Below are 13,874 nucleotides of genomic sequence, written 5' to 3' on the forward strand. Positions count from 1 at the left end.
CTGGCCAGGTGGCAGGGGTCGCAGAGCCAGCCCTGCTCCTCTGGGTGGGCGTGGCTGCAGTCTTGGCAGGTGAAGAGGCGGCAGTCCAGGCATTGCCTTTTGGGGGTCACCAGGAGCCGGTAGGGCTGCAGGCAGCGGGCACAGTGGGTCTCGTTCAGGTGCGCCGAGTCCGCAAGCAGCTCCCTCTGGGAGCTCTCCTTCTTGATCCGGCCCTTCAATCCCCTTAGGAAAATGTTGGAAACAAGGAATCTATGAGACACCCACCTTGTTTTTGCAACAGGTTTTAAATGCTTGCACATATGTGTGTGCAAACACACACACACACACACACACACACACACACACACACAGAGGAGCTTTCTCGTACAGAGAAAACAGTAATCCTAAGTTGAGTAAAGGCACCCCAGGCAGCGCTCCCTGTCTGCCGTCCCAGCTCCAGGCTCCCACTCTCTCCCAGGGAGGGGCAAGGGGGAAGCCCAGAAAGTTGGGGTCAAACATGTGCAGTTAGGCTAGGTTGGAATTGAAACACCTTATTTTTACAGAAGGAAAGTTGCTTTTAAACATTTCCGTGACTCTTTACAATCATACATTTTTCCAGGCTGCGTGCCCGTGACTTTCATCCAATGCCGAAAGGCCGCGACCCACCAAGGCTCCGAATCCCAGGCTGGGACGGTTGCCACCACTCCCCGCACCATCTCACATAACTTGTAACGGAGAGAGGAGGGACAGAGGGCCTGAACTCCAGCTTTGAGATGGAGCCCGGAGCTTTCCTGCTGCACAGCCCCAAGCTCAGAGACTGTGCTCCGGCACCGGGCTTCACCGGATGAGGGTGGGCCTACGGTCCCTCGCACCGGGTGTCCAACCTTCCTTGGAGGGGGTGAGGTTGGTGGCTCTGGGGAGCCCAGCAGGGCCAGAGCCGGGTGGGGTCCTGGGGGTGCACCTGGTCACGACACATGGTTATTTCGAACCCCAATCTGTCACCCAGTCTAATTGTTGAAGGGGAGGTTGGAGAAGAGAAAAAAATCCAGGTGGTCCACGGGCTGGTCCGAACTGCCACAGAAGCCACAGAGAAGGCAGAGGTAAAGCTCGTTACAAGGGCAGGGCTGTGCTCCTCTCTGTGAGGCCCTGGCCGGTCACACCGCTCTGCACGCTGGCCTGCGTGAACGGCCCTTCAAGGAGGATGGCACCAGGTAAGGGGGACTGGCACCCTACTGAGAAAGTGACAGGTCACTGCACTCTTCCTAGAAGGTCACAAGGGTCCTGGGGACACAGAGAGGAGGCATCTCCTCGCACACGGTTTTGGGTCCCTTCCAGCCGGGGAGCAGGCTGAGCTGTCCCCCCACCCCCCACCCCAGGTTTGCTTCCACGGAGCAAGGCTGCAATGGCTTGGCTTGGAGGGTGTCCAGTGCAGGAAACATCCAGCACCAGGACGTCCCGGGAAAACCACAGTCCCCTCAGACTTTCCTGGTGGGCTCGCCTGAGTAAGCCGACTGGGAAGTGTCCCCTCTGCATCATGGGCACATTCCCTTTGTTCTGGATTTTAAAGCATGTTTGGCAAATGCAATATTTTTAGTTTTCAATGAGATCCACTTAATCCATTCTTAGTGACAAAAATCAGACAGACCCTTGGGTGCCACTGTCTTGTGGGAACTCGGCGCCTGTGGTTTCCGACGGGGACATCCCAGAGCACGGTGGAGGCGGGAGACGAGGCAGTGCCTCTAGGAAGCTTCAGGACACTACTCCCAGTTTAAGTGGCATTGACTGCCCTTTACTGATTTCCTGCTCCCTGCTCGTTGTTCGAACACTCTGGAAGGCTGGCCCACAAATGAAACTCTCGGCTTTGAAAACCAAGAAAACACGGCCTCATATGGCAGCCGTGCACGGGAAGAGCTGCCATCCACAGATAGAGCTGCACTGACATCTTTGCCGCAAGCCCGCGAGCACAGGCACCTGGAGCCAGGTGGGCAGGGCCTAACCTCCTCCATTTCCCCTCGGACTGTACCTGCATCAGCCAGAAAAGCTAGAGGCCACCCCTTTGCCTCTCTCCCAGCAAGTGCCCTTCATTCTGTATCCAGGCAGAACCACACCCTCAGCCCAGTGGGAAGAAGGATGAGGACCTGCAGGACAACCACATCCCGGGACCGGAAGTCCTCTGAGATAAGAGCCACTCTTGTGGTGGCTGGACACTGACATATTTCAGGGGCAATCACCCCGACCTGGAGCCGCACGGGGAGGAAGTGGGGGGGCGGGCAGAGCAATCCACACACCCTGCTTATTGCAAACACTGGGTCGACCAGATGTCCCTCCACCACGGCTGCATCAGCAGCTATCAGTTCAAGTCAGCCCCAGGAAGGAAAGGCACCCTGAATGTGATCGACGGTCAAAACCAGAAGACTTGAAAGAAGCTGCTTGGTGTGCTAACTGGGACTGAGAGAGAGGAGGAGATAAAGAAGGAACCAGGATGAGATGGAAAGACCACAGGCTATGCTCACCGAGGTGGAGGAGAGATGGCCCCAACAAAGACAAGAAGGGATGGAAACTGACAATGGGGTGGAAGATGGGCGGAATTACCACTGTACATACTACATCCCATGATTGAGAAGAGTGGTTCTCAAGGTGTAATCCAGGGACCCCTGGAGGTTCTCAAGACCCTTTAAGAGGTTCCACAAAGTCAAAACTATTTTAGTAACAATGTTGAGATGTTGTTTCTCTTGTTTGGTCTTTGACACCGGCACCAGTGGCGGAGAAGCAATGGCAGCCAAACAGCTAGGACCGTAGCATGGGTCAAGGCAGAGGCACAAACCGTACCAGCAGTCCTTGCGGGATTTGTCACAAAGGTAAAGAAGAGCATGTCTTTGATGAAGTGTGTTCTGACTAAAGGTAGGTCCTCGATGCTACAATAACAGTTACTCATCTGATTAAACCTTGACCTTTGAGCATGTGTCTTTTTAATATCCCGTGTGAAGAAATGAGAAGCATGCACGGAAGGCATTTCTGCTACATCCTGAAGCACCACCGGGGTCTTGATGTAAGGAAGCAGCCAATGGCTGGAGTTCCAACATGAACTAGAATCTTTTTTCACGAAGCATCATTTTTACTTAAAAGAACAACTGGAAGATAAACGTGGGTGTTTGTCAGACTTTCTCTTAGAAATGAACACAGTGAGCCCGTCACCTCGAGGAAAACAAGTGACAATATTTGTGGCCAATGACAAAACTCTTCTTTGAGCACGAAGAAGAACCTTGGGAAGTTTATGTCTGCCACCGTGAGCCTGACAGTGTCCAGCACTTGGAGGTTGCTGATGACATCAGTGGTGATGGTAACCCATGGGATTTTTTCGGTGTATAATGAAATGTGTCACCATCTGGAAACTGTATTTGGTGTGACAAAACCACACAGGGGTGCAAGATGCACTTTGAGTGCAGGACAGATCAATGGGTTTTAGTTCACTGATACACGTTCAGATCCCACCGTGCAACTACCTTTAAGAAATCACCAGTTGCTGGGTTCCTTTGTAATATCGAAGCACAATGTCCATAATCATCTGGGAAGACTCTGAAACACACCCCTTTTTTCCAACTACATGTCGGTAGGAGGCTAGATTTTTAAAAAAATTCTTCAGCCAAAACAACATATTCCAATACATTCAAAACAGAAGCCGAAACGAGAATTCAGCCACCTCCTATTACACCGGACATGGAAGGGATCTCCAAAAATACCAGAACACGTCGGTCTTCTCATTGGTTTTGGGAAAAGTTATTTTTTAGAAAAATGTTATTTATGTTAATGTGTAAGTTTTACTATTGTTATTTTTAAATGAATGAATGAATATTTTTTAAATGCCTGGTTTTAATTTCCGATAGGGTCAATATTGACATATGTAATCCATATGAACGTATGCTCTTTGGGGCTCTCTGTAAAGGGAGTCTGAGGCCGAAATGCTCGAGAAAGGCTGATTCTGAAGCAAGTTTGCTTCCCCAGATGCAGAGGAAAGGATGAAGGGACGGGCACGAGGAGAGACGGAGTTGGCGGTGGAATCAGGGACGGATGGAGGAGAAGCTCGGCAGAGGGGAGACCCTGGGATCAGAAATCCACAGCACTGTGCCCTGCCCTCCGACTTCCAGCCCGCCCTGGGGCGCCAACATCCAGAACCCAGAGTGGAGGGGAGATGCCTGCTGTTCTCAAGAGGGGCTTAGTGACTTCGCAGGACAAGGCGGGTCTGGTGCAAGGAATGCCCTTTCAAGACAGGAAGGGGAAGGCAAGTCTCCTCTTGGCCATGACTGGGTGTGGAAGGGAGAAAGGCTAGGGATGATGTGAAGAGGGCAGACCCACGCGTCCTTGCTCTCCCCCTCTTCAGGGAAAATCCGGAGGGGAGCACGGTGTGAGTACTGGGGAAAGCCCAGGACCCAGGGGTGAGTGGTGCGCTCTCCAGGGTCAGCTTGGGAGGAGGACACGGGGGCCACGTTCCCCAGCAGCCATTGAAAGAGGGATGAGCTCGACCAGGCCTTCTGCCCACTGCGTCTTGGGTTAGGCGATCCTTAGACCCTGTCCCTGCAGGAAAGCATGAGGTGCTGAGAGGCCCGGGGACTGGCGGTCTTGGGCTGGCGTGAAGAGGTCACAGCACGTGAGGCTGATGGCTAGGATCAGGGATCTCAGTGGCGGCTGCCAGCTGCTCCCAACGCCTGACTGGGACGATTCATGAGCGATGGTCCTCATTCTGGAAGCAGACCTGACCCTCCACGCTGCCTCAGGGACCAGCAAGGAGCCAGTGGGCAGTGTGCAGAACCAAGACCCCAGCAACTCTATCACCCCGAGGGCCAAAAGCAGGGGGTGTGGGGATGGGGGACTCTGAAACACAAGACTAGGCCGTGAAGAGTCAGTGTAAGCGAGCAGAGGGTTGATACCAGAGAGGAAGCTGCAGCCGTCTTCCGCCCGGGCGGTGGGGCCCACGAGCAATCTCAGGGCATAAACGAACCGCTCTTCTCTGCACAGCTTGGTTGGCTGTGAGTTTTGACCAGGCCACGGAAGCAGTGATCACTGGAAAAATACACGAACACCCTCCCAAGCAGGAGAAGAAAAGGAGCTGGGTCTTCAGATCAGGAGCTGCTGGACTGCAGGCCGCACACACGCAGACGGCCCACATTGCTCGGTCAGGACACTGCGGGCTCGCGCTGGGGGAGCACGAGTGGCGGGCAGGTGGCGGGAGGAAGCTGGAAGCCACAGGGCCGTTTCCTGTGGCTGCTCTAGCAAAGGCCCACACCCTCCACGGCTTAAAATAACTCCGACTTTTTATCTGACAGCTCTGGAGGTCCGAAGCCTGACGTGGGTGTCACGGGGCCACCATCAAAGTGTTGGCAGGATGGTAATCCTTCCAGAAGGCTCTAGGGGAGAATCTGTTCTCTCGCTCTTTGCAGTGTCCCGAGGGCGTACCACTGGCCCGAGGCCCCTTCTCTAACCTTCAGAGCCAGCACAGCAGGTGGGGTGCCCCTCACCGCGCTGTCCTGCCTCCCCGCTTCCTTCCTCCCACAGGGCCCCTTGTAGTCACCGTGGGCCCAGCCGGGTAGCCCAGGACTGTCTCCCCAAGTCCAGGCCCGCTGATCAGCAGCCTTCGTTGCATCTGCAAATGCATTCTCCTTTGGCACGTAATCTGACCCAACCACAGATTCGGGGGGTCAGGACATGAGTGTCTTTGGGGGCGTGTTATTCTGCCAGAATTCTGAAGGAAAGTGGGTGAGCAGAGATCTTACTCCCAGCCAAGAGATTCCCGAATGTCAACTCCATAGCCCGTGCCCTTCCTGAGAAAATAACCTGCAGATGTGTACCAGATGGAGAGACGAATCCCAGGTGTGACCCTAAGAACAGGGTGTTGGGGCCCGAAGGCACCAATGAGTCACAGAATCGAGATGCTAGATTGTTGCACGGCGGCCGAACGAAGCAGGACAGTCAGTCACAGCTGAAGGACAGCAAAGCGTGAGGATAGTTGAGAGCCTGATCACAGGGCGACAAACAGGACAGGGCTGACCAGTTCGCTGCTGCGACAGCCAGTCCGGGCAGCGCTCTCAGGCTGAGCCCACCCTCCAGGGGCAGTGCGGCCCTCGGAGCGTCTGTTGTGGTGCCACGCCGCCCAGCGAGGGGGACCTCACACCCCTTGGTGGCACTACTGCTAGCACCAGCCTCGTTTGTTCACATCTCAGGCCAGGAGAGCTTTCAGAGAGCGTCTCAGGAACCCCGATCTGTTTGCAGAGATTGCGAATCCACAGTTCCACCTGTTTGCCTTTCGGGAGAAGGTTTGCAGGCCTAATATTTGATTTTCGGGCTGTGCCCTTGAAAACAGGGTGTGCTATTTAGGTAAGCTCCCTCCTCACCCAGGGCGTGAGTCACCATGGGCGCTGAGCACTCTCGCTCCCCCTGTGCTTTGGGATGACCCGATCCTTTCCAGCAGGATGCAGCTGAGAGAGAGGCCACCCCCGTAGATGGGGGCGCAGCTCTGCAGCCCGCCAACTCCCCAGAGCCCGGGAGGCAGCTCACAAACCGGCAGTGAGTACAGGCTGCACAACGCCAGGTGAAGGCTCGCCTCTCTCCCTGTGGCGCACGTCCGTCGGGTGGAGGATGCAGGCATCCCCAGCACCTGCTCTTCCCCAGATGGAGCGAGTTAAACAGCTGGGCTATTCCCTGCATGGTCCCTTCAAGGGGGTTTCCTTAGGTAGCTAAGACTCCTTAATACCCGAATAACGAATAACGAGGATGAATGTTGAACACTTAGAGGGGACCCCCCTCCCCCACACAGTCCCACAATTACCCATTTCCCGACATTCGTCACAGCCAGGGAGCCTGGCCCTTCCTCAGCGTCCTCCTAGAAATGTGCATAGTAAGAGCAGCTGCGTGGCAAGCCTGTCTAGGGAGGAAATGAGGTAACACAGACAAAGACCCAGTGCACATGGGTCTGTGCACATTCAAAGACAGCCGTGAGTCTTTCCGTGGTCAGGCACTGTGCCCGGCTTAGTGACGAAGTGGAGCCCTCACTGGGCTTAGACATGGCTGGGAAGACAGATTCTACTCAACAAGCACATGACTCATATATTAGAAGAGCCCTAAGTGCTGCAGAGGGAGATCCAGCAGGCGAAGCAGAAAGAAGTGGTGTCTGGAGGTGGCTATTTTAGAAGGGGCAATCCAGGGAGGTTTCTCTGGGGAGGTGGTGTCTGAGAAGGGATGCCAGTGAGGTGAAGGAGAGTGCAATAGGGAGACTGGAGGAAAGGTGACTCCTGAGGGCCATGGGGAGAAAGACAGCGGGGCAGGGAGGGTGGAGGGGAGATGTCCAGAAGAGAGATGGGCTGGGATGAACCGGGGCCGCTCTGTGTGGCCGGCGAGCCACAGCTGGGATTTATTTTGAAGGCTGAGCCAACAGGGCTCTTCGAGGCATGAAATGTGGGTGAGAGGGAAGGAGTGGAAGCGACCATGCTTCCTGGGCACTTGACCTCAGCAACGAGGCTGATTCCAAGATGGGGAAGTGGGGGCCTTGGAGGAATGAAGACCTGTCTTAGACACGTTGTGTTAGCGATGCTGGTTAGACCCCTGGCCGAGGCGCTCAGCATCCATTTGTCTACATGCCTCACAGGTTCAGAGGAAAGTTCTCGGCTGAGGGCGTCATCTGGGACTTGCACCATCCAATATGGCAGCCACGAGGCACATGGAGCTATTTCGGTCAGTTACAATGAGAAAAAAAGGACAAAGTTGGTTCTCCAGCTGCGTCCGTCACACTTCAAGAGCTTAACAGGTGCAGGTGGCCACTGGCCGCCGCCCCGGAGAGCGGACGGAGCTCAGTTCCTCGTTCCCCTGGGGCAGCGTGGGTCTAGGGGGCATTAGCAGCAGGGCACGGTGACCATCCCTCAGGGAGGGAGTGTGCACAGAGCAGAGCTGAGGTGGGGGCCCTGGACCCTCCGAACGTGAATACTCGGGGTCCAGGAGGATCAGCAAAAGAAACAGTAGGGGCTAGACCCCCAGACGTGAGTGCGGAGGAGCACAGTGAGAAAAAACTCCGCGAGCGCAGAGCCTCCGTTATTATTAGACTTTTCTATGCATTTTTAAAAAGTGAAATGACATAAACCCATAATTTTCACAATCTGCTTTTTCCAGTTAATAGCTCGTGAACTGGTCATGAAGATTCATTGCTACAGCTTTATTTTTAATGGGGGCCAAGTAATCCATTGTTGAATTCATGGTTAAAGTTGGTTATTTAGTGAAAATTTGTAATTTTGGACATGAAGTTCTTCACTCTTATGATCCTTGGACTATCCTCTCCTGCTTCTCTCTTAGCATGACTTTTAGCAAAGAGCTCGCTGGCTCAAGGGATGAGCACCTGTTTCGGGCTTTCGCTGCGTTATGCCAGACTGGCCTCTGCAAAGGTCTCATTTGCCTGCACCCATCAGCCGGGCTGACCACTGGGATTCTCATTCATCTTTGCAAATACGTGAAAACGGTATATTTTGATTAGTTTGTGTTTCTCCTGTTATTCTTTGAGTTATTTCTTCATGTTTATTGGCCAAGTGCATTTCTTATTTGATGAATTTCCTGTTCATATCCTTTTCCTATTTCATTGTTTTGGGGGTTTTTTTGTATGTGTGTTTTTCTAATTTGGAAGACTGACTTATCTTTTTTATTTTAAGAAGCTCCTTACATAGCAAGGATAGGAATCCTTGCCATTTCTATTAGATTGTTTCTTCTTCTTAAAAGTTTAAATTTTCTTTTTTTTTTTTAAGATTTTATTTATTTATTCAACAGAGATAGAGGCAGCCAGCGAGAGAGGGAACACAAGCAGGAGGAGTGGGAGAGGAAGAAGCAGGCTCCCAGCGGAGGAGCCTTATGTGGGGCTCGATCCCAGAACGCCGGGATCACGCCCTGAGCCGAAGGCAGACACTTAACCGCTGTGCCACCCAGGCGCCCCTAAATTTTCTTTTAAATTTCGTACGTCCATATTGATTTCGTCGATACGTATTGATCAGTTCCTGTTGTGATTTCCGCCTGTGTGGTCATGCCTAGGTTCTTCTACTTCAAGATTCTACATGTACTTATCTATATTCTCTCTCAGGAATATTCCTAGTTACAGGTTTTACATTTTTAACATTTCAGTGAAAAATCTGAGATAAACCCTCACCCCTGCTGGAGGTCAACTGTCCCCAAACTAGCCTTTCCGACAGGTATGAAGTGTTACCTTTGTTGTCGTAGAAATTGATACACGTACTTTGTTGTATTTTGGACCTGTCCTTGTTTCATTGGTGACATCTGTGAAGGACCACTTTATTTTAATTAACGTAGCCCTGAAACAAATGATCTCCCGGAACAAAGCCCTTCTTACTCCTTTCATTCAAACCGTCCTAGCTTACATCTTTATTTTTCCATACCATTTTCTCTAGTCCCCCAAAGTGTCTTGGGAATTCAACTGGGATTGTGGCTCATTAATCCCCCTGCAGTAAGATGCTTGTGCTGTACCTAGAGCACGTGGTGTCACTTGCTGTTTACTTAACGTTTTCGGACGTTGCTCCATAAGGTTTTGTGCTATTCTTCATACTGCTTTTGCACATTGCTGATATGTATATTTTTGGGTATCTCATATTTTTTATTATAAGTAGAATTTTTTTCTATATATTTTCTAACGGATTATTTTTGATGTCTAAGAAGGGGACCCCGATTTTTCTTTTATATTCTTTTGTAATTAGCCAGACTACTAAATTCTCTTTTTTCTTGGTTTTACAGAGAACTACCTTGGGTTTTTACATCTGCAGATAAGAGCTTTGGCTCTCTTCGTCCCTAGGATTTATTTCACATCGGCCAGCCCCTCGAGAACACTGCTAAATTAGCAGTGTAGAGTGCTGATGACAGAAATCCTTTTCTTGTTTCTAACGTTAATGTACCCTGATGAGTACTGCTTGAGGGATACTTTCGTCATGTTGAGAAAGTATTTTTATTTCTATTTTATCCATTTAACAATATTATCAGCAATAGCATGCAACCGAACAGTCTTCGTGGAACTGAGACAATCCTACGTTTCATGTCCCTTGCCCCTGGGACAGCTCCCAGCCCAGGCCCCGCACCAGGGAGCCGACTCGGCATGAAGAGGGCCATTCTCTCACACGAGGGTCTGCCCCACTTTAAGGCTCCAAGTTCATCCACAGCAAGACACACGTCCTCGTTATACAGCCCACCGCTCAGGACTCGATGGTAGGAAACAGGGAGTAAGTTAAATCTATCCTAAACCACCCAACTGATACCAATGTTGTTAACATCCTAATTTTGTCTATCTTTGCATTTTGGGTTCTTTGGAGTCCGGCATCACGTCCTGATGGGACGCCAGGAATCACAGGACACCCTGTACAGTAAACACCCCACTCCCAAGTTCCTGGTCCCACACGCCAACTTCGGGGAGAGATTTCTCTGTGCCTGGGGCAGCATCAAAGACGGCATGCCCCCCCCTCTTGTCCACCTCCCGAAACAGCCTGCAAGGAAAGCCACCCATTTGGGGTGCTCCCTACGAGGTTCCCGCCACCCAGGAGCTAGACCCTCAGAAACTCCTTCCAGGCGATTTGGAGGAAAGGCATCCGTGTTGTCTCTCCTCCCAGATATGGGGGATCGGGCCAGCTCACTGGTCACGTGCTTTGCTGGAGGACACCCTAAGGCGCGTTGTGCCTACAGCGTGGGAGCCGGTGCTGGGTCTTTACCGGGTCCCGTCCCCACATCCTTCGCGGCAGACTGGCACTTTCACGTCTGGGGACAACTCCACCTAATACCCATTTCTGTTAACTTGTAAATAGTAAAAGAAATATGGTTGTTGTCTGTTTTCCAACTGGGATATTCGGTGGTCTGGTTGTTTGGCAAATTTGCTCCCAGCCAATCAGGCCCCTACACAGTGTCCACCTGAAGCAGTTTCAGGAAAGGAAAGTTCTTTCCATTTACTGAACGTGTCCTCGGTTTCGCGAGCTTCCCCACGTGCTCAGCTCTATCAGGGACTGTGGTAGGTTCCTCGAGCCGAGCCACTTACTGCGCATTCCTTTTGGACGATGGCAAAGACATCAGAAACCCATGTGAGCGATTCCCGGGCTGCTCGGTTTGTCACGGCCACCCACCTCGTGGTCACCGGAGGACCAATTTCTGCGCTCGGCCCCTGGCCGGTTCACGGATCAGAGACCCGGAGCGCTGGCACATTAGCCAACAGCTCTGCAGAACCAGTTCCGGTGTCAAGAACCCAGAGTCTTTATTTTCAGCTGGTCTGAGCCGTGCCCTTTCTCAGCAGAACTGTCTGTCTGGGCCGAACTTGAACCCATGTGTTCTGACCTCATGGCACTCATCACGCCCACCCTCGTGCCTCGGGACCACATGCCTGGGCCCTGCGGCGGCCCGGGGTCGGGGGACACTGCAGAAAAGGTTCCTCGCAGTGGGAGGCAGCTTTACTTTTTGTTGCGTATTTAACGAACAGCACAGTGAACAAGACACGAAACCTTCAAAAATGATAAGAACTATAAAAACCCTTCCCCTCCTCCTCCCTCCCAGATTGACTCTTTACTTCCCAAACGTATCACCGGCTAGATCCCTGTTTGCACAGCGAGAACCAGTCACGGTAATGCCACTGGGCTTCACTGCTCTCGGCTCAATGTCACCGCGACACAGACTTTCCCGGCCACAGCCTCTCTGCACGCTGGCACTGCCAGGGGCAGGACAACACTGCATTAACATGCCCCAGACAGCCTCCTCCTGTCTGGCAGCGGGGACTTAACAAGCCCACCCCCGAGCACATGGCAGGCCCAGCAGACACAGCAGAGCAGGCCAATCCCGCCACGCCCCCGCCTTCCGCTTCCAGAGCTGGCCCTTTCCGAGCACACAGCGTCAGACACTTCTGAATGAGGGGGTCACCCTGACCATAACTGGCCCGGGGGCCTGGCCTGGCGCACAGCGGGAGTCAGGGTCATATCCTTGTAGGAGCCTTCTGTTTCCAACAGCGTTGAGAGTTCACCTGGGCCTGTCTCCTCTTGGCAACGTGAAATGACGCAAGAAATGTGACAGTAAAGAATGATGGATGACAGAAGGGACTCCCCTTCATGCAAGAAACACAGGGATTTTGGCAAAACCCACTTCAGCTGTCCACACCAAGGAGAAGCAGCCCAGCTCAAGGGTATCTGGGAAAGAGGCTGCTGCTTGGGACCTGGCCCAGGTGGTCCTCCCTCTGCTCCCTGACAGCTGGGTTCCCAACCTTTCCATTTATCTGTGTTTCTACATACATTTAAAATAAAAGTCGACAACCGCTGGGCTGCCTGGAGGCAGGGTTTGGTCCATCCCTGGGGAAGGGGGTGCTGTCAAGAGGGAAGGCTAGGCTGGCTTTGCTGGCACGAGTGTCGTGGCCCTGGGCAGAGCCAGTTGGACACAGCCAGGGCAGGGGAGCGGCTCTGGGTAAGAGTGAGAGGACACTAGAGTGTTCACAGGAAGAAGGGGAAGAAAGGGAGGGGCTTCGGCATGTGGAGAAGTGTGGTCACCAGAGGCAGAGACAGAAGGCTGGAACACAGGCCCCTGCTTGGGACTTGGAAGTCAGGTCAGGTCAAGGCCTGCCGTGCGCTCCAGGGTGAGGTCTCGTGAGGGTGCGTTAGGGGCTGGCAGTCCCCAGAGGCCAGCAGGGTGGAAGGAGCCTCATGACCAAAACCCAGGGGGTGACTTGGGAGCCCAGAGCAGAACAGGGGGTGGGGGAGGGTGCACAGAGAGGCAGCGGGAGGCCTCGGCCGCACTGACCCGGGCCGCTCCCTGCTGACACTGGGGTCGCCAGGCGGAACCATGCTTCTTTCTTAAGTGGCTTGTCCATTGTTAGGGACTTTGTTCTGTGTTGAGACTCAGAGCTCCCCTCACCGCTGGTCCTTCGCTGCCTCCTTGGGGGCCCTGTCTTCCTCTCTCTGTACTCCCTCCTGCGGGGGTCTCCTCCTGCCTGGTGACGACACACTGGGGTCAGTCGAATAACGCTCCTCCCACGTGAAAACTGTCCAGTGTTCCTAGTTCCTGGGACCTGTAAATACGTCACCTCACCCGACAAAAGGAACTCTGCAGACATGATTAAGTGAAGGATCCTGAGGCGGGGAGGTGACTCTGGGTCATCTGGGTGGGCCTAGTGTCATCACAGGTCCTTACGAGGGGCAGAGGGAGAAAGAGGATGAAAGCGGAGTGGGGGCTGGATGCCATGCTGACGGCCCTGAGGACAGAGGCAGGGCCAGGCACCAAGGAGGGCAGGTGCCTCTGGAAGCTGGGAAAGGCACGGACAGAGATTCCTCCCTGGAAGTTCTAGAAGGAATGCAGGCCTGCTGACACCTTGACCTTAAGACTTCTGACCTCCAGAACTATGAGAAATGTATGCATGGTAAGCCACTAAATTTACAGTGATGATGGCAGCCCCAGGAACCTGATACAAATACCATCTATTGGTGGAAACTCCACAAGCCCTTCTGGGCTCCTGGCCAGCACACGTGGCATCCACTCGTCCACCTAACGTCCAACAGGCAGCTTAACCGCAACGTGTCTGAACCCTTCCCTGATTTCCCCCAAACCTGCTCCACCTCGCCTTCCCTGGGGAGGCGGGGACAACCCATCCTCCCAGCTACTCAGGCAGCGACCCTGGAGTCGCCCTTGGCGCCTGCACGTCCGGTCCTGGGCAGACCTGCTGGTTCCGCCCTCAAAGTACACCTGACCATTTCTCGTAGAGCACAAGCCAGGTCTCGATCCCCTGCTTGACGGGCTGGGACTCCGAAGGCCCGAGTCCTGTAGAGGCCCGTCCGGCCCCACACGGCGGACGCCCACTCCTGTCCTACCTCCTCTCCGCCTCTGCCTGGAGTGCTCTTTCAGACAGTCGC

The 13,874-nt window shown here is 53.4% G+C and overlaps 1 protein-coding gene and 1 long non-coding RNA gene across 2 annotated transcripts in view; one reads left to right on the forward strand and one right to left on the reverse strand.

Annotated features, from left to right (window-relative positions):
* MLPH (melanophilin) overlaps nucleotides 1–13,874 on the reverse strand; it is a 42,453-nt gene that overhangs the window by 20,692 nt on the left and 7,887 nt on the right. The window contains exon 3 of the mRNA XM_008690288.2: nucleotides 1–222. Coding sequence (XP_008688510.2) covers nucleotides 1–222 — 222 coding nt within the window. The remainder of the gene's footprint in view (nucleotides 223–13,874) is intronic.
* On the forward strand, nucleotides 4,954–12,291 carry LOC103662631. The gene is made up of 5 exons (XR_005837041.1): nucleotides 4,954–5,149; nucleotides 5,301–5,476; nucleotides 7,616–7,701; nucleotides 8,314–8,476; nucleotides 9,751–12,291. It is a non-coding gene; the product is annotated as an uncharacterized LOC103662631 (long non-coding RNA).

Source organism: Ursus maritimus, unplaced genomic scaffold (assembly GCF_017311325.1).
Source record: "Ursus maritimus isolate PB19 unplaced genomic scaffold, ASM1731132v1 scaffold_1, whole genome shotgun sequence".
Lineage (NCBI taxonomy): Eukaryota > Metazoa > Chordata > Mammalia > Carnivora > Ursidae > Ursus > Ursus maritimus.